Source organism: Equus asinus, chromosome 9 (assembly GCF_041296235.1).
Source record: "Equus asinus isolate D_3611 breed Donkey chromosome 9, EquAss-T2T_v2, whole genome shotgun sequence".
NCBI classification, from domain to species: domain Eukaryota; kingdom Metazoa; phylum Chordata; class Mammalia; order Perissodactyla; family Equidae; genus Equus; species Equus asinus.
Window position 1 is genome coordinate 77,310,443 of NC_091798.1, and position 21,399 is coordinate 77,331,841.

At 36.1% G+C, this 21,399-nt stretch overlaps 1 protein-coding gene across 8 annotated transcripts in view; it reads left to right on the top strand.

The window, feature by feature from the left end:
- The window catches only part of KIAA0825 (KIAA0825 ortholog), a 373,989-nt gene that overhangs the window by 347,120 nt on the left and 5,470 nt on the right, over positions 1-21,399 (top strand). The window contains exon 22 of one of the 8 annotated variants that reach the window (XM_070517758.1): positions 16,504-16,621. The exons of the other annotated variants lie outside the window; for them this stretch is intronic. Within the exon in view, the coding sequence (XP_070373859.1) occupies positions 16,504-16,510 (7 nt within the window). The 3' untranslated portion in view covers positions 16,511-16,621. Of the gene's footprint in view, positions 1-16,503; positions 16,622-21,399 lie in introns of those variants that run through there. 8 annotated transcript variants of the gene reach the window in all.

Here is a 21,399-nt window from a genome sequence, read left to right on the forward strand (position 1 = left end):
ATCCATACCAAAATCTGCTCTTTTTCAATTTCTAATGAATTTTCTCTCAATAACTCCATTTTTATATGTTAGCTCTATCTCTGTGCTGGATTGTGTGGTACCCCAGAGTAGAGACAAGCTCTTGTATTGAATTTGCCTCCCCATATTGTCAAGTACAACGCTGGACACATAATATATAATATTCCTAACTTTACAGTATACTCTTCACATGTTTTCTCACTTACTTTATATCCTATGAATAACCTAATTAAACATCTACAGATTCATCTATTTGTTATCACTCATTCCTTGCTTACATCAACATCACTGTCATTCATTGTCCTTGAAATTTCCTCGTACCTCACCTCTTCTTCCAAATGTAAACATTACTCACTATCTTATGAAAGTCAATAAAATACTGGCATTGATATGCCAGTAAGGAAAGAAAACCATAAAAACAAAAGTATGAATCATCTCTACTATGCTATATAAAGCCAATCCTGACCATTAAAGGTTATATGGAGTTTTTAAAAAATTAAAAATGAACTAAACTTAAATGCAAATAAAATAGACCCACAATCCCTTATCTTCAGTTCTGAAATACGAAAAGCTCTTAAACTGAAAATATTTGTAAGTATATAGTCTTAATTTTTCCCACTTAAAATGAATGTTTACATGTTTTGATGCAGATATATTAATGTATTTGGTTATATGGTATTGCCCTTGACTCTGTTGGGAATGTTACTTAATAAACAGAATATGTATTATATTATCTTTCTAAAATCTTAAAAAAGTCTGAATTCTGAAAATGGCCTTAATGACTTCAGATAAGGCATTATGGACTTATAATACATTTGTATAGTGCTGTGCAGCCGTTGACTTAATCATATCATTTACTCCTCCAAATAACAAGGTAGCTACTATTATTATTTCCATTTTCTAGATTAGAAAACTAAGATGCAGAGAGATTAAGTGGCTTGATGGCGAATGATAGGACTGAAGTTCATATTTTCTAATTTTAAGTCATATGCCTTTTTCTATCCCAATACCTTGAACAGATGCTTTGGAACTCTACTTTTTAAGAACTGTAATAAACTGGTCCTAGGAATTTATATAGATTGTGACCTGTCTATGCTTGTCCAGAACATGCACTCTGTACACTATGAACTGGCAAGCCTACAGTGGTGGAGACCTTGTTGAGTAGCAATTGCTGAAACAAGACCAGGGTACAGGAGCAGTCCTTCCAGAGACTTACAATTTGAGAAAAACTGAAATAAAGGCAGGGCCTTCGCATTTGATCCAGTAGCTACAGGTAGAACCTGTGTTGGCACCTAAGTTATTGATATGGAATCAATAGAAGAGAAATGTTTATGTGGTTGCCTTGTAAAATCAGAGCATTTAAATCTATGCATATATATATCAACTAAATTTTATATTCTTTTGATATTTACCCATCAATAAATTGTTAGAATCCTCAAAGCTCTGTATAGCTAATTACACCATATCTTCAGCCTTAGTAGTATATGAGATATAATTTTAATTATGCTACAAAGACACTCAGTGTGGTAGATTGTCACAGTAATGGCCTCCCAATGAATCACAACTCCCAGGATACCACACTAACACTGGGCTTGGCCACACAACTTGCTTCAGTCAACTGATATCAGTAAATGTGATGAGATTAGAACTTTGATAAATACTTGTGTGTTCAGGCTGCCCTCTTGGGACACTGAACTCACTACATTAGGAAGAAGACTGAAGTAAAAGGCCAGACAGAACAAGCAGAACTTCCTAGAGAATTATGAGAAATGATAAATTTTGTTGTTTTAATTCCTAAGCTTTGGGGTTGTTTGTTACTTGGGTAACTGATACACCTAGCCGCCAGTTTTTTATTTGTGGAAATCACTTCATTCTTCATTTCATTTGGGGAAATCACTTCATTATATGTTGATAAGGCGTTTAAGCATCATTTTGTCAGCAAGGTGAGTCACTAGTGAAGAGCCATTAAAGAGATGCAGCTAGACTAGGCTGTAGAGATGAAGGCAGTTTCCTGCAGCTGGTGTCCAGAAGGCAGCGGGATGGGAAAAGTCAAGTTAAACCTAACCTATAGACATAATTTGTCCCACACTAAGTATTATCTAAATCAAATGAAAATCTTTACAATCTCTTAGGACTTTTCCATCTTCAGCCATGGTTAAACTATAAAATATGAAATTGATGCAATAAAATTTCTATAAATGTTTCACTCTTCTCGTTGGATCAAATTTTTACAATATGCTGGTTTCCATTCTCTTTATGTTGATGTAGTTTTGTTCTCTCCTAGCTATCCTCCTGGCTGCATGTACCATGGCGTGCCTCACAGCAGTAATGTGTTAGGTTAATAAAGCAATTATTTAATTGACTCTAATTTCTTTGGCATTCCTATTAGCTAAAGGAAAGGAGTTCAATCACTGCTTACATTTGTAAAGCCAATATTATGGTTTAAATTATGTCCTTTAGATGAATTTGAAAATTGAAGCCTGATAATCCTTAAAGCAATATTTACAGAGGGCTCTTTGTCTTTGTAAAGAATAAAGGGAATGGAAACAAGAGCACATTAAATCAGGGGGGCTTTAAATATTCATTCTGCAATCAGCTTCACTGGTTTCCAGACCACTATCTAAATTCATAATGCTTTTTGTGGAGAAATACCAAATCTCTTGCTTTAATTATTCTGTGAAATATAAACTATTGCTTCACGTTCTTTTTTATGATTCTGGAGTATGGGAATTCCAGATATAACGCTCACAATGCAAATTCTTCCTCAACAGAAATATCTTGGAAGATATTGCTAAAATTAGTGACTCAAAAATGCAAACATTTTTAGATAGATAGCTTCTGATTTAAAATGGGCTCTACCTAACAGCTCCTAATAAAACCTCTTTCAACCACCCGATAAAATAACTATAGAAACACTAAAGTTTATGAAAACTCACAACTCCAAAATCAATCAGTTAACCTGCTGTCAATAGTTTTCCATGAATCACATGATGGAAGTGGTCTAGACTGATCTCTCCCACTGTGAAGATGAATGATCAAAAGAACCCAAATGGTACTGTGAAAATATGCTCCAGCTGAAGGGAACGTGAAAATCACCCTGAAAAAAAAATACCACAGAAACATGGTTAATATGGGGATCAGACAAAACGTTAGAACAGCCTATGGTACCCTAAGTGGATATAAGGCATGGCCTCTGTGAACAAACTGTAGAAGGACATTGGTAACAATCTGTTAGGCCAAAAAGGGAAACAATGAGACGCAACAAGAAGAGGCCAAAGTGAAATGGAAGAGGATAAGATTTGGGGGGGAGGAAAAAGGTTTTACATTGGCACTAAAGAAAATCAAATTAAAAATATATAAGACTTAGTTAATTTCAAGAAAGAGGAAAATAGATTTAAAGCATCCAGGCAAGAAAAAAATAAAGCAGGTTAGCTAAGAAGGGACAAAAATTAGGCTGGCCTTAAACGTCTCTGAGCATTAAGTGCCATGAGATGATGACACATCTACAGCATTTTTGTAGTGCCATCTTTTTGTATTTTGACTTACTGAAAAGTGGCAACAATGGTACATAGAGTTCCCATTTACCCTTCACCTAGATTCCCCTTATGTTTAACATCTTACATAACCAAAGAATATTTATCAAAACTAAGAAATTAACCTTGGGACACTACTATTAACTAAAATACAGGACTTTTTCAGATTTCACCAGTTTTCTACTAATGTCCCTTTGCTGTTCCAGGATCTCATAGTGCATTTAGTTGTCATGTCTCCTTAGTCTCCTCCAATCTGTGGCAGTCTTTCAATCTTTGTCTTTCATGACCTTGACACTTTTGAAGGGTACTGGTCAGTTATTTGTGGACTGTGCCTCAATTTGGGTTTGTCTGATGTTTTCTCATGATTAGATTAAGGCTATGTGTTTTGGGAAGGGAAACCACAGAGGCTATGCATCCTTCTCAGTGTATCATATCAGGGATTAAATAATGTCAATGTGTCGTATTATTGGTGATGTTACTCTTGGTCACTTGGTTAAGCCAGTGTTTCTTAGGATTCTCTACTGTTGTTATTATTTTTCCTCTATAATTATTAAATATTGGGAGAGGTACTTTTTTTTTTTTTGAGAAAGATTAGCCCTGAGCTAACATCCGTGCCCACCTTCCTCTGCTTTATATGTGGGACACCTGCCACAGCATGGCTTGATAAGCAGTGCATAGGTCCACACCCAGGATCCGAATTGGCAAACCCTGGGCCAGTGAAGCAGAATGTGAGAACTTAACCACTGCGTCAAATGCAAATATCCTTTTTTTGTATAAACCTGCACCAATTAATTTTAGCATGCATCGCGTGGCAATTGTTACGGTGGTGTTTTAATGATGATTTCTATTTCCCTCATTCCTTCATATATAACTGGAATTATTATTTAAGGAAGAGCTGTCACTTCCCCTCTATTTAATCAGTTATTTACTTATATTAGTTTGGATTAGTGGGTATTTATTTTATTATTTGGTTATAATCCAGTTCTATCGTTATTTGCTTATTGCTTAAGATGTTCCAACTTCAGCAATTGGCAACTTCTCCAGGCTGGCTCCTATGCCCTTTTGATATGCTCCTAGCTTTTTTATATTTATCATCTCCTTACTTTCTGGTGCTCTAGGCTCATATTGTGTTTTCCCTGCCCCAGCCCTAGAATCAGCTATTTCTCCAAGCAGTCCTGTTTCTTTCGTTAGAGAATGGAATTTAGAAACCAAGAATTAGGTGCTGGCTTTGCTCATTGCTACTGGGGTAACTTCTAGCCCCTTTCAGTGGACAGAGCTAAAAAAATTCATGTATGGATACTAGCTCATGCAAACACACACATCGAAATTTATTTCTGTATCATTTATATGTGTATTTAAAAAAATAAGTTCATACTGTTATCTCCAATTTTAATCCAACACCACAGAGCTGATTCTAGCCTTCCTCCTTTATTTGTAACTTCTTTCTTTGACAGTGAGAAACCCAACTCACATTTTTTACAATTTATTTATTTGTTAACTCAACCCTAGTATATAACATGAATAAAAATATTGTTAAAAAGCATCTAAAAATATCTTTGAAATCTAAAGAAATTAAAAAATCTAAAAAAATAGTTTTAGATTTCCTAATCCATACCTCCGTGAGAAACAAATTGCCAACTAGAGAACAGCGTTTGTGAATAGGTCTTTTTGTCTTTAGTCTTCAAGTATCCAGTCAAACGGCTGCTTTCCAGAGTTTCTTAGCTCAGCTCCTTTCTCCCCCAACCCCCTCAGTGTATAGTTCCGGTTCATTTGTAATTACGTAGATTCCCTTGTCATAGTCTGCATGCTGTATTTCCCCCCACATCCTCATTGATTTTCTTGTTGTTTACATACAGTAAAATTCACTCTTTGTGGTGTATAGTTCTATGTGTTTCGACAAATGCATAGAGTCATGTGTCCACCACCACACTGTACACCATGTGTACTGTTCCCTGCAGAACAATTTCATCATCCCCCCAAAGCAAGAGTTGCCTAACGCTTGGTAAACACTAATCTGTGTTCCTCCCTGCACTTTGCTTTTTTAAGAGTCTCATGTAAAACGGAATCACACAACATACAGACATTTGACTCTGTCTTCTTTCACTTAGGGAACTGCATTCAAAATTCACCCAATTCTTTGTGTGAACCAATAGTTTGTTCCTGCTTCTGGCTGATGGTATCCCATTGTATGGAGTGGTTTAAGGACATCTGTGTTGTTTACAGTTTTGGGCTATTATGACTAAAGCCGCCATGAACATTTGTTTCTAAGATTTTGTGTGAATGTAAATTTCCATTTCTCTTAGGTAGACACCTAGGAGTGAATAGCTAAGTTATATGGTAGATGTATGTTTAATTTCTTAATAAACTGTCAAAACACTTCCCAAAGTGGCTGTACAATTTTGCATTCCCACCTGTCTATAGCATTTTAAGGAGAAAACTTGTAACCTAAGAATTTTGTGCCCTCCTAGATGTTGTTTATGTGTAACGGCAGCAGAATTCTCAGTTATTCAAGAATGTAAAAATTATAGCATCAAATTTCGTTCTTGAAAAAAGAAATTAAAGTCATACTCTGGCCAAATGAGACAGAAATCATAATTAAGAAATTGAAAAAAAAAATCCTAACAAACAAACTCTTAAGGAAAAAAGATGAAAAGAGATTTCTCACAAAAAAGGGATCTCTAAGAAGACAGATCACATCATATAATATTAATTATAAAACTAGAACTCTTATTAAAGTCAAGGGAGCATAGAATTCATAATCTCCTTATTTAACATTATTCTAGAATTTCCAGCTAGTGCAATAAGACACAAATCAGAAATAATGGACTAACTGCTGGAGAGGAAAAGGATAAAATGGTTAGTAATTACAGAGAATATTTCTTAGAAAACCCAAAAATGCCACATAAAATCCTCTTAAGCAGAAATCAGTAAGACTATGAAATACAGGAAAAATATAAAAAAAATCAATATCCCAATAAGAAACAGAAGAGATAGTATAAAAAATTCTCTGAATAATAGCAACATACACACCATAAAATTTCTAGCAATAACCCTAATCAAAATATGCAGGTTCCATATATAGAAAAAAATAAAAATTATTGAAATATAAAGGACCTGAATATTTTGCAGTACTGCCATTAATTCTTTCAATTTGGTTATTTGTCCAAAATTTGTCTTTGCCACAGATGTAAGTTCCATAAGAAAAGGAGCAATAATTGTCCTATTCACTATATTATCCCCTAACGTATTTAAAACATATTTATTTCTATATATCAATATTTTGTTCAGTTATCTGTTCTATGAAGTTTGTATGGTTTCTAAGACACATTCACTAAGTAGCTTAGTAGTTTTTGAAAGAAGTCTAGACTAGATAATTACCATTACCTAGCAAACTGCAACACCCACTCATGTGACCACAGACAGCATCATGGCTCATGGCTTGAAGTGTAGGTACCCACAGTCCTGCATTACTATTTTCAATTTCCTCTCTAGCATTAATGGATTCTACAACACAACACCAAGAATTTCAAAGCTTAGAGGAGTTTTGGTGGTTTTAGAAAGGGCTCTTCTCCATAAAAAGGTTGGTTATACTTCATCAATTCAATTTTCAGATCCCACAGGCAATGATAGGTTAGTAGCAAATGAATGGGAATGAAATTCCAATTATTAAAAATTTGAGTTATTAAAAAAAGAAAAACCCAGAAGAGAAACCTACAGAATCTAGGAGCAAGTTAAAGTGAAATATTTCACAATATGCAATCTGAGCCTTTTATCTAGAATCTTTTTTGCTTCAATATGATAATTTAAGGTTAAGGATTCATAGTACTCTATTGCTTGGTAGCTTAGTTTCATTTCATAATTGAGTTGACATAATATTTGAGTGCTAATATTTTCCTAGATTTTAAAAATAATGAAATGATATCATAAAATTGGAGAAAGTTGGCTGAATAGATAAACCACAGCTGAAGATAAAGCATTTTTTGACTATTCTTATCATTTTCCAATATTTTATTATCTATGGGTGTGTGTGTATTTGTGTTTTTATGTGTTTGCTGGGTGTGGGATACTGTGTGGTAATTTCCCTGTTGTGCCTTTAAATGGGCACTGCCTAGGAACACTAATAATGGTAATGTCATAGTTATTTACTGAGAGAACTAATCTGGATTCTATGGAGGTGTGTTGAAGTTTTGTAAAAACGAAATTAGAGATGCAGCGTATCTCAGTAGTAATGGATCTGTTTTTGTTGTATAAAGCAGGGTTAGGTTAAGAAAAAATAATTTTCGAATACAGTGCTTTTTGACTGTCAAGTGTTTATTCCACTGGGTCATTAATGTACTATATTCCCAATGTATTTTTTGGGCAGAGTTCATCTTCTAGCTAAGGTTGAAGAAGAATTGGCCCACAAGAGGCTTTTTATATTTTTTAACAATAATTCTAAATTGTTAGGTAAGATCCTCTTGAGTATAAATCCTCTTTTGCCTGTAAATGAAAGGGCTGGCAAAGAGTTTGTTTTTAAGAGCTGAGTTTATAACAAAGTTAGGCATATTAAACATCAATAGACATTATTGATTCTACGGCATCTTGCTGGATCAATGACGGATTTTAACCCTAAAGAAAACTTAACAAATTTGATATGAAACAGAATTATAATACAGTACAGGAGCTCATCACAAAAATTTAGACATCAATGAGGATAACCTTTGAATGTCAACTGCCTGTAACTGAATTAGACTTGCTGTATTTTGGTCGAATTCATGGGTTATGGCAAATAGGATAGAAAAAATTGGAATGATTTTCTTTACTAAATATCTCAATGTCAGTTGCTTATTTTATTTTTTAATGCTTCCTAGCTATTTCCCTAAAAAAAAGGAAAAAAGGCAATTATTCAACCTTATATTTGTGTAGTTAAATATAGAAGGAAGTTATTTGACTTGGTCAATAAATGGACTCCTTTTGGAAGTCAACTTTAGTGTTAGTGAACTGATACACTTGAAGTTAGAATTTAAATTAGGGAGATAAACTCAGAAGAGAGGAATAAAGGGCAGTGCTATGGGGCTGTGAAGGTGAGGAAGACAGCTCTTCAAAGTAGTAAGGCCTTCTCTTAGGGTATTAGGTAGCTGTGTTGTGTTCTTCACCTGGCAGTCATAGAAAGAGATAACACAGTACTTGACTTACTTTGATGCTAAAAGCTCTGGAAAGGTCATTCAGAATTTTCCATATATGGCAATAACTGTGGTGCACCCACCACAAAAATAAAGCATTATTAGACATAATCACCCCTTAAGCTGTGATGGCAGATGTTAAAATGACTATAAGCAGTTGAAGGGGGAAAAGGGTCACAGAGAGTTATCTGGAAGTAGTGAGACAAGGGTGTTTGGAGAAATAACCTATTTTCTGGAGAATGATATGATTTTAGGGTCTGAGAGATGATGGGTGAGATAATTGGGAAGATAAAGCAAAAGGCCAGTTTCTAATTAAATTGACAGCATATACAGGACTTAATAGGGATAATACTAATGCTCTGAGTTGGGCCACGATTTAGTGCATGCAACTCTGCAGTGTGAGTGTTGCTGGAAGATTCCTCATAAACAAGGGCTAGAAACATAGCATACCTTTTGGGGGCAAGACTTCTTTTTCACTATCTATCAAGATAAATACCATACCAATGATGTGTTCATCCACAAAATTGTAATGAAATAGCAAGAGGGCATCTAGGGTGATAACTGTGGAGTTAGTCAGTGCAGAAATTCTGCTTAGTGAGGAAGATGTTTAAGTTTGAAAAAAATCCATAAGTATTAAAGGGTATTCATGCTGCCTTCCTATTATGACACTCATTGGATTAAAAGATAAATCAAAGGAAATGGACTGATAGGGTTGGTAATTGGATGCAGTAAGAAAAACGCTGAATAAATAAGCAAAGGACAGATTTTTTATTATTATTATTTAAAAGGATTGTAGTTTTCCGATGTTGTTTGACCTCTTAAGGCATGGAGAGGTTGATTTTTTTTTTAGCAATATTCACATCTTAAATAGCATCATATACATTTTTAGCCGGTAATCAAACAAGTTCCATATTCTATGCAAATGGAGGAAATGCAATTCATAATTGACAAGGTATGAATTTTTTATGCTTTAAGCCATGAGGCTGCCACATTAACAAATGTAATTCCTTAGCAAATATGTCTTATGTTTATATTTATGAAATGTACACAATTGACACAGAACCCAAAAGGGAATAAGTAAGCATTTTAAATATATATATATATGTTTACTTAGATTTGCAAACTCCATTCTGGGAAACATATATTAAATTAGAAACAAGGAAAGAAGGCAAGCAAAATGTGCCCAGAGTTTCAATTTATCTTGGATTTGGTGTTACATTCATGCATTTTGCCAAAGCCTGCACTCACATTGGTTGAAGTGTTGGCCTTGTTTTGTTTTGTTTTTCGATTTTGTTTGTTTAATGTTTAGAAAGCTACTCTCAAAAGTTAAAAGGATAAATTATTAAAACTTAAAATTCATCTATGGGAACCCCATATTGCCGTGGTGATTTCGTGTTAAATATCCTAAGCTGAAACAGCAAGAAGAGATTAAGCCAAGCATCTTGGAAAGATTGACCATATGGACACTGACATACTCCACATTTTGTGCAGCTATTAAAGAGGGCACCACAGGTTACTGAAGGGCCATGAGATAAAAAATATTCTTGAAATAACTTTGATATCCATTCAAATGCAAGTTCTATGAGGGTAAAGATTTTGTTTATCGTGTCTCTCCACCTCCTCGATCCCAGCATGAAGTTAGAGGAAGCAGTATTTCTTACTAGTTCCCCAGGGGTGAGGAAAGGAAGTGAGGAAGTGGTCCCGTCATCCCCAGGGAGCTGAGGCAATGACAGTTATTTTGAGAGACTCCTAATCTACCACCACTGTGGAAATGATGGCATCCCCACTCAAGTGGGTCTGAAATATGCTCAAATCAGTTCTTCCAATCCTGGCCTGGCACATGGGGAGCAAAGAGATTGTTTTTTCCCATCAATTAATTTTTTGACATATGCAAAGTGGATATAAAGTATCACTAAGCTGTGAGCTCCTTAAGAGCAGCTCACATTTCACTTGTTTTTATAGGAGACAGACACAGAGAGACATAGGAGGCAGTAGATGTACCATCGTGGGTAAGAGCATTAACTCTGGAGCCAGCTTCTTGGGTTAGAAAACTGGCTCCATCACTGACCAGTTGTGTGACCTTGAGTAACTCCTGGTCTGTAGCAATAATAATAGTTAACCCATCTCGTTAAGTTGCTGTGAGGGCTAAGTAAATTAAAGCAAAGTACTTAGTACTTGGAATGGTTAGCCTTGTGCCGACCTGTGTTGCCAAAACAACCTGTGACGCCTGTGTTGGCATCAGCTTTACACAGGCTAGTAAAAATGCACTGAATGTTTGGAAATTTTACAGTTGTAAATATGTAATCTTTTCCTTCTTGATGAAAAGAGGCCTTTTTAAATATCATTTTTATATCATTGTATCACTTTTAGAGCAAGTATGTAGTATTGCTTGACACAACTTAAATATCTTTCAACATAACAGTTTTATAAATGGAATAAACACCAAATGACTATAGAGCCAAGTTCATGAACATTTCCAGGTATATCTAATTTAACTAGAAAAAAACGCATTTTTTTTCTTTTGATTCATTAAGTTATACATTACTCTCAGAAAAATCAGCAATGTGGTTCTGGCAATGTATAGTAGTCCTGACACTTCTCTTAGCAAAAGGCATTTTTTCTGCATCAGCACTAAATGCTGGCCAAATAGCATGACCTTGGCCTTCTATCTAAACTCTTACAATTTTTAAAAATCCAGTGGTAGAAACGAAGTCTCTGTAGAGATATGGATGACTTACTGGTAACAGAAAGTTCAGCCTCCATAACTACTGATGGCTATGCTTCCGTTTATGTTTTCCCTAAGCCATAACTATTTAAAATGTTACTGTAAGCATTCTGAGTTGTCCCATTTGTTGGTATATAACTCTCCTATGTAAATATATAGAACAAATCATATTAATTAAAATAAATTGCTTGGATAGTTAGATTGTGTCGCAGATTGTCTCCAAAGGCTGTAAATTCAAATTAAGGGTTTTGCAGCTTGTTCCTGAGCTTGGAAAGATTCCTTTTACTGCATTAGGAGTCGCAGAAGAAATCAACTACCTTACAAAAGAACATTCATTTGAATTCTTGCAGAAATGGCTGGCTGAAATGCATAGGTAGCTGGTTATCATAATCATATAACCAACTCTTGGTTGAAGCAAGCAACCAAACTGCTCATTCCTGATGGCAAGTGTTGATACTTAATAGTTTTGAGTATCGATTTTCATAGACATAACTGTATTTACCTCTAAATATTTTAAATATACATTTCTATCTATTCCATTTCTTTCTATAATATTTATTTCTATATATGTTATGTTATAAAATTGAGTTCTAGGGATTCTTAATATTATATTAAGAAATTGTGATGTGTTTCTGTAAAATAAATAAACCTTATTTTCTGGATATTAAAGTGTTCAATTAGGTCAAAATAATTTGTGGGGAGTTGGAATAACTCACTTTGCTTATTTTAAGAAAAGCCCATGTTGTATAACTTCCAAAGACAAAGATGTAACTGCCATTTATAGTCTTCTATAACAGTTGAATGTGCTTTACATTTCATGGAAACCTCAATAATATTTAAAACAAAATCACAATCTATCTGTAAATTTGAAAATAAAGCAGTACAGATAAATGATATTCTTAACTGTTTTTGACCTTTTTTTGTGAATGAATTTCCTTAATGCTTTCCTTTTTCCTATTGAATTCTCCCCAAACCAGCATACCTTTATTAGCTTGAGGGAGTAACTAAATTAAGTTAGAAATAGGTTTGTAAAGCTCTCTCTCCTCCCTTATCAAAGTGGGATTTTTGCCACCCTCCCATTCCCAAATGCGCCTACGGAAAACGGTGTAAGGCCTTGTGACTCCCATGGAGGACCCCTATAACTACTGTAGAGATTCAACATAAAGTTCAGAGAAAAGCAAAACTTTCAACGTGTTAAAAATTGCAACCTACAAGGAAATTTTAAATTATTCTATTTTAGAGAAGATAAAGCTAAGCAATAAATCGTCTAGGTTATATGAAAAGAATAATGTTGATTTCTCCATTTCCACTAAATGTATGCTAAAGGAGTTGAACTGAAACTATATCCATATCTTAAAACTCAAGTTTTAAAACACGAGGCAAAAGTGGTTGTAGATTTGCATCACTTGGAGAATGTAGCAGAAAGAGGGTAGGTCTGGTCTATTAAGTATGGTATTGTAAAGACCTGTCGCCAAAGGAAGAGACTAACACCCTAATCCTGTAGTTTATGTGGATGAAGAGATAGAGCTACTAAAATATGGTGTCATTTGTATTCAAGGTGATTAGATTCAAAGCTGATTTTCTGGTTTATAATAGATTTCTCATAACTATTCATGAATCACAATACTCATGAAGTTATTCTCAAACATAGGAGAGGCTTATATCTGTCCTCTCCCTAAAGTTTGTCCTTTGGGACCAAGTGCTACTCAGAATCATCTTCCCATAGAAATGTCTTTGAAGAAAAACATCAAATTCTATAGTTTCCAATTTACCATAGAATTTGATGGTGACTTCACTACTCAAAAAAAAAATCAGGGGGGGCTGGCCCCGTGGCCGAGTGGTTAAGTTCGCGCGCTCCGCTGCAAGCGGCCCAGTGTTTCGTTGGTTCGAATCCTGGGCGCGGACATGGCACTGCTCATCAAGCCACGCTGAGGCAGCATCCCACATGCCACAACTAGAGGGACCCACAACGAAGAATATACAACTATGTACTGGGGGGCTTTGGGGAGAAAAAGGAAAAAATAAAATCTTTAAAAAAAAAAAAATCAGGGTGTTTTTCTGTCATTAATGTTGCTATCTTTCCAATGAGTGAGAAAGGATATGAATTATTCCTTAAGGCAACCTCAGATTGCTTCACTAGTCAAGGAAGAAATGCCTAAATTATGCCTTTCCCATGAACAACTGCTAAAATAAAGCCTAAGGAAATGGCACTAGTGCCTTATCTTACCACTGACATGTCATACTTAAACTGAAATAGTCTACAAAATCTTTATGGGACTTAAAATTGTTACTCACTCCAGCCCATATGATGAACTCTGTGAATCTGAATAAGCTCTCTGAGGACAAGACCATACCCAGCTCCTTTCACTTCTACTTTACCTAGCACCACGTTTTGAAGTTAGCCAACTCTCAATTAATGTTTGCTGGATGAATGGACAAATTAATCATCTACAGTAAAACTATTCTAAAATGTGGCTAATTGAGATAGCTATCAAATAAACCATAAAGGAAGGCAGATCTCTCAAACCTAAGTTCCATGTACTAAAAGCCTATTAACAGGCAGGATAACTTATAAGGTCTTCTAATTCCAGCCTATAACAGTCTTATGTAGGGGTCCACTACGATTAATTTCCTACCATTGCCACTCATTGAGACAGAGTTTTCCGAGAGTCTTTCCTAATTTGGGCCAGTCTTCTATTTCTTCTATATCTACAGCACCATATCCTAAGAACTGGTATAGTCTATAGAGCTGTTCTAGTCTTAGAGACTTCTGGGTCATAAAACAGATTTAAGTTTGCTTAGTTAGTGTTGTATATTCTCATCCTTTAAAAATTAAGAACCTAAATATTTATTCTCAATTAATTACATTAACTAGAATGAAAAAGTGAATGATTATGTTTTACTGATGGCTTTGCTTTACTGAAGCAAAATTATAATTTCTAAGAATTAACTGTGATAAATTCATGAGAACTAAAATGATGGAACCCTTTTATTACAATACTATTGTATACTTTTGAGGGGCTTCTAAACTAATGAGAGAAGCAAGGCGATCAACAACCAGAGATCCAAATGAGACCAATGGAATGAAGTTACATACTTCAGTATAAGTGGTACAGAAAGTCAGAGTAAGGAAAAGGTTATTGGGATAAATCATGGTGTCTACATTCCAGTGTAGACTATGACCTAAAAAAAGTACTTTGGTAACCAAAGCTTGTTTTAAAACTTTTTACATTGGTCAAAAATACTAGTCTAGTATCAAATAACATGAAGTTACTGAATATCTTATTTTCCTTATGCTATCATCTCATTCTTAAAAACGATGTGGGGATGGTTAGTAAATGAATGAACTTGCAGGAAGTTGTTGTTATCTTTTGGTATGATCATTGAATTTAAGACTGTACGAATCAACTAATGATGTAGAAACTAAGGACAAGGAGACTAATTTTAAGGCTCTAAGGACCTTTGCTGTTATTATTCATACAAATAACAATTTAACAATACCTTTATGAAATACCAGCTACTACCCATTGTGATACTGGTGGTTAAAGGTTATTGTTTCTTCAATCCACCTAAGAATAACATAGTTATGCTTAAGTTTCTAACACATCCCTATCAACAGATATTTTGTGAGTCCTTAAAGTGTACAGAGTATAGTATACAAAGCACTATGTTATTTATTACTTGAAATATGTTCTTTCAAATAAAATATTTGGAATAAAAGCTATAGATAATTAAAAGTCTTCCTCAAGGAACTGCAAGTATAGATGAAAAAATACTACATGTGAAAAATTTAAAAAACAATGTAATCATCAAATAACAGCTCAAGAACGCAATAGGGGAGATGGAACAAAGCAATATGTGGTTAATTGAGCAAAATAGTGCTGATATTAGGTACTATAGGACTCAAAGGAGAAGGGCAACCATATCAGGGTTAAGTAGTTGGGAAGGACTTCGTAAAAGATGTGGAGTGTGGACTGAGTCTGAAAAATGAGCTGGTTTCAAGGATATGGAAAGGCATTTCAGGTGAGTGGAATAGCAAAAGCAGACATGCAAACACGGGAAAACATAAGGCAGAAGACAATAAGGAAAATAATTTTCTCCCTGAGGACAGATAGTGGTAGCTAAACAGAATTACTACCAAGCTAGAACATTAAGACTATAAACTCTCTAGGCAGGACAGTCATTGCAGGTTTGGTCTAGCAGTGGTGTGAGGCTTGAGCTCACTTGTATGCACTGTTCAGGCAATGAAATCATGAGCACCCGTCATTCTGCACACAATTTCAATGTAGGAGGGGGTTCTTCCCACACCACCAAGCAATTCTCTGACACCAGCTGGGTGTCCTACAATTCAACTCAATTCTGAGACTATCTACCTGTGGATGGCATCAGATCCCACAGGTTGAAGGCTCAGTCCCACAAGACTGTGCCCTCACTTCAGATGCCAATCTCAAGTCCAAGTTGTCACTTGTGCTTCTAACCAACCTGGCTATACATTGGAGGTTCCATTGACCCCCTCCTTGAGTTCAATTAATTTGCTAGAGCAGCTCAACAGAGCTCAAAGAAACATTTTACTTACTAGGTTACTGGTTTATTACAGAAGAATATAACTCAGTAACAGCCAGATGGAAGAGATGCATAGGGCAAGGTATGGGGACAGGACAGAGCTTCCATGCCCTCTCCCAGCATGTCACTCTCCCCAAATCTCCACTTGCTCACCAACGCAGAAACTCTCTGAACCCTGTCATTTTGGGTATTTATGGAGGCTTCAGTACATAAGAATGATTGATTAATTCATTGGCCGTTGGTGACTGAACACAATCTCCAGCCTCTGTCCCTCCCCCAGGTAGAGGGTGAGAATGAAAGTTTCAGCCCTCTGATCACATGGTTGGCTCCACTGGTAACCAGCCCCCAACCTGAGGTGCTTTCCAAAAGTCACCTTATTAACATAACAAAAGACACCTTATAGCTCTCATCACAGGACATTCCAAGAGTTTTAGGAGCTCTGTGCCAGAAACTGCGATAAAGATCAAATATGCATTTCTTATTATAAATCACAATATCACAGCACCTGAAATGTGGACTGATGGCAGGGCGATGAATGTGAGAAATGATTGCAGAGTAAGTTCTCCCTGAACTGGTGACTGACTGTGTGGACAAGATCGGGAGTGGAGGCATAAAGTGCTTTGTAAAGTCAGACCTTCCGTCACTGCGTGTGCAGGTAATGGTGAGTTTGAATAATTTAAATATATATGTATGAACAAATATATGTATGAATGATGAATATAATCGAAGCAGGAGTGAAAATGACCATCATAAAGTTGGGTTTAGAGAACTTGGGACAAAAATGAAGTTTAAGGATACTGAATTAGAGTTTGGGAGACAGACGCATTACAGATATGGAGACAACAGCTGAATCCACGAGAGTAGATGTGGGGCTCTCCAGGGGCGAAGAGAAGATGGCCTAGGACTAATCCTGAGGAAAGCCCACGTTTACAGGAGCACAGGAAGAAGAGAAGAGACCTCCTTTTCCCCTGAGTTGAACGTCCCTTTGAAGGAGGGAGCTTGCACCATGTTGTGCAGAGGAGCAGTGAAGGACAGGACAAAAAGGTTTGTTCGAGGAGCATAAAATCCAGTATGACTTCACTTTCCACTCCTCAGCTACCAACTGGTAGGACAATTTGAAATCATTAATTTGGCCAGATGGTTAATGTTGTTTAACAGTACAATTAACTAATAAATAATTGTAAAGCACTTTGCAAACATAAAGTACTACATAAATGTTTAATAATAACACTAAATCAGGAGGCTTATTTCAAGTCGTATTTTTATCTCCAAGTGTTTTATCGGTGTTTCAGGAGAACTGCCAATAATATGATCGAATGCCATCATTACAGATTGTATTTGAAAAATACAACAATGGGATTGTAAGAAAACAGAAACAGCTTTGGCCGTGCTAGGCTGAACAGAGTGAGGCAGCATAAAACGTCTCTCCGTGAAAGAGAAGAGGGAATGACAACATGATCCTAGAAATGTGTAACTGACCACTGAGTGGAACCACTCAGCAACTTCATTTTACCCACATGTTTCTAAGAAAGAGAATTTGTCAGATAAAACCATGTGAAGGGCACAGGGCAGGAGAAGCAGCATCAAGGTAGAAGCTCTGGGGAAGCCACTTGATACAAGTAGAGTCTTATAAAATAATGGCAACATTTTATGAATTCATAGCTCACTTACTCTTTACAATAACGGTTAAGATGTATACCCTTAGCATCCCTTATTTTGCAGTTGAGAAAACTGAGGCACAGAGAGGTTATAAAACTTGCCCAATATCTCACAGCTAGTAATAGGCAGAGTCAGGATTCAGACCTAGACAGTATGGTTCCAGTGTCTGCTAGCATGAATCTGGAGAAGATTTTATTTCCCTGATAAAATGGGACCAGTGCAACTGGTGTGCCCCTTCCTCTTTTTTCCTGCCTAAAAACAAGGACAAGGTGCTGAAGCTGCAACAACCATCTTGGAACCATGAAGTAAAGGACAAGAGAACCAGAGACATCAGTCCTGCTGTTGTCAAGCTATTTAACACAGCTGCAGTCACTCACCTCTGGATTTCTTGTAATGTGAGAAAAATAACCCCCTGTTTGTTTAAGCAACCACAGTCAGGTTTTCGGCTATCTGCAACCTGAACCAATATTCCAAATAATAATGATAATAATAATATTAGTTATCACTCATTGAGTGTTTGCTATGAACCATGCACTATTTTATGTGTTTTATATATAGTACTTAGTCGTTTCATCCTCACTACAACTCTATGAAGCAGGCAATTATTATTCCCATTTTATAGGTAAGGAAACTGAGGCATAGTTTATCTGGCTTGCCCAAGGCCACACACCTTATAAGAGATTCAAATCCAGCACCTGGCTTCTAAATCCCCACTCTTCAGCAAATAATATTCTAAGCAGTGAAACACTAAAGCCATTTCAATTAAAATTGCAAATTAGATAGGGACGCTTCAACATTATTTTGGAGATTCTAGAGAACATTCCTAGCAGGGATGCTATTGACATTTTGAGAAGACAACTCTTCATTGTTTGGTATTGTTGCATATTAAAGATAGTTACCATCTCTGTTCCCTGGGTCCTGTAAGCACTCTCTAAACAGTATCAACCAAAAAATACTCTCCACATTTCCCCATTGGGAGGCAGTGTCACCCCAGTTAAGAACCACGGTTCTAGAGCAGCACTAGAGTAGCGATAGGCAAACATTCTCTGTAAAAGTCTAATTGGTAAAAAGTTTAGGGTTTGTGGGGCATATGTTCTTAGTCGGTCTCAGTCACAGCTACTAAACTCTGCATTATAGAGTGAAATCAGTCATAGGCTGTTCATAAATAAATGAGCATGGCCATGTTCCAAGCAAAACATTCTGACCCCATTTTATAGATGAGAACCCTGAGGCTCAGAGAGATTAAGAAACTTGCCTGAGGTGACTCAACTAAGAAGAGAATGTGGCTTCAACCCAAAGGCAGAGTGATTCCTGCACTCTTATTCAGGATACTGCTGAGTTCACAGATTTTAGATGTTTTCTCCTAGCAGAGGGCATAGTAAATGCCTCTGAGAACTTCTCACACTCCTCATCTGTCTGGTGTTGGTTGCTCTTTCCTGCAGTAAGAGTGCCCCAGGGCTTGCTTCTGTGACAATCTAGACCCCACTACCAAGGGCATACTTTATGCTTAACCACTCCCCAAGCGTGGCTCTCCTGGTTGGCTCAGACACACAGCTATCCACAAAGCCCCCCAAAATAAAAGTCTATCAAACTGATCACTGGAATAGTTACTCACTGACCAATGACTGTTTTTATTTTGTACCCCTCAAATCTCATTTTAGATACCCAAACCCACCACTGTTCACTGAGGTGAGCGGAAAGAGAAAGCTCTTTGCCCATGGTCTGGTACATGTAAAATATTAGCTAACATTCCTATAACATACAAAGGAGCAGGCAGATACCTCTGGTCCAGGTCTGAGTGTATGTGTAAATCCACGAAGACCTACCAAGGCTGAGAACCCCCAAGTCAATCTGAGCAGTGGTGGTGAGCAAAGTTGTGACTGCTGGTTCTGTTCGAGCATCTCAGCCCAGGTTTTAGGGTCCCTGTTGTGTTTGGATAGGTAAAGGGACCTCTAGTCAAGGGTAGGCCAAGCTCCCCCACCCAGAAGCCATACAGATGGAGCAGATTCAAGAAGATAGTTAAGATTATGGTACAGATCACTGGGGTCTCGTGGGATTTTGCTGCTCATCAGTGTCTATGACACAACATACCCACTGCCACCAGCTGGAGGGGTGGTCAGGTGGCAGCTTTTTCTACAGTAGACAGGGCGGGAGTTTAGCAATAATGAAAGAGTAGGCTCCCAAAGTCAGGAAAGACAAAAATATCAATTCATAATGTTTTTTAGGGAAAACTAGAATATGCTGGTTCCAAAATTTTTTGGTTTCTGTAGGGACATGCTTCTACTACAGATTTTAAATATATTAGAAGAAACTAGGGATAAACATTTTAAACAGATTGCCCAGTCAATTGTGTTCTACCAAGTGATAGATTATTTTCTCTTCCAATAGTTTTTTGATAGAATTGATTTGTTTTTATACTGTGTTAACAAAGCCCAAAACTCTATGATGGAATTAGAGAGAAACTTCTCTTAAGAACCTATAGATATGAAATATGACAACATTTGTGAAAAATACACATTTCAAGTCCCTAATGCATTTATTCAATAAAAATAAAATTGTTAGGGAAAATGTGGTTCTAATATTTTTTCTCCTATCTTTGCGTAATTTCTTATTGTCTAATGAAATGATTTCTTGTTAATAAGCACAAAGCAAATATAAGAAGTTTGTGGTAGGTAAATAACTTTGCCTAATATCCTTAATTACTAACAGCTCGACTATACTGTGAAGTGCCTATAATTGTCATGAAGCTTCAAAAATCCTTATCTTAGATTCTATTAAGTATACAATTCATTTAAATTATATTAATTACACAGATTTTTTAATGAAGCAGATAGTGTGTGCTTTCAATTTTCACAAGTAGAGACAATGATCAAAATATTTAAGTGCACATTGCATATTTTGTTCTCTTGATATACATTCATAAAATGATTCATTTACTCAGTACAGTATGTATTAACACCTTTTTGTGGGAGAAAAAAGGCAAACCTAATTTTTCATGTTTGGATTTCCTTAAGAATATTTATATGAATTTTAGAAAGTTCTTTTTATCAATATCTAGACCAATTCAGGTAACGTTTTTCAGGAAATGAAATATTTAAATTATTTTTAACAGTAATTAATGACACCTGTAAAATGGTTTTAAAACCATGGTTGGTGTTGCATTTACAAGCCCAGACTCCAGAGCCTGACTCTCTGAATTTAATCCAAAGATACCTGGACAAGTAACATTAACATTCTGGCCTCAGTTTACTCCTTTATAGAATGGGAATAATAACATTTTGTAGCAAGGATTTAAAGAGTAATCTATCAAGTGTTTAAAACAATGCTTAACCCATAGTTAGTGCTATATAAGCATTTTCCAATGTTTATTTTCCTGCTTGGAAGGAGTTCAATTTGACATGCAAATTAATATGATGCCTAAGTTTAACTATATAAAATGGTGGGTGTCAGTGTTTTATCTTTAAAATTCCATGAAAGCAGTATAAGGTAACTTCATAGGCTAACTTTTAAAACCCAAAATACTGATTTTAGGAGTATTGCCCCTTATGACATTGCTTTGAACAGCATGGTGGTGAAAAATCTCTATCCTTCAAGTTGTCATTAAAACCTGTATAACCAATGACCTAACTCTGACCACATGGGAACGTATGGAGAAACTCAGATGGCCCAAAATAGTAGTTTTTAGATCCAGCCAAGGTTGGTGCTAGGAAATGAGTTGAATCCAAGGCAGCAGCTGAAG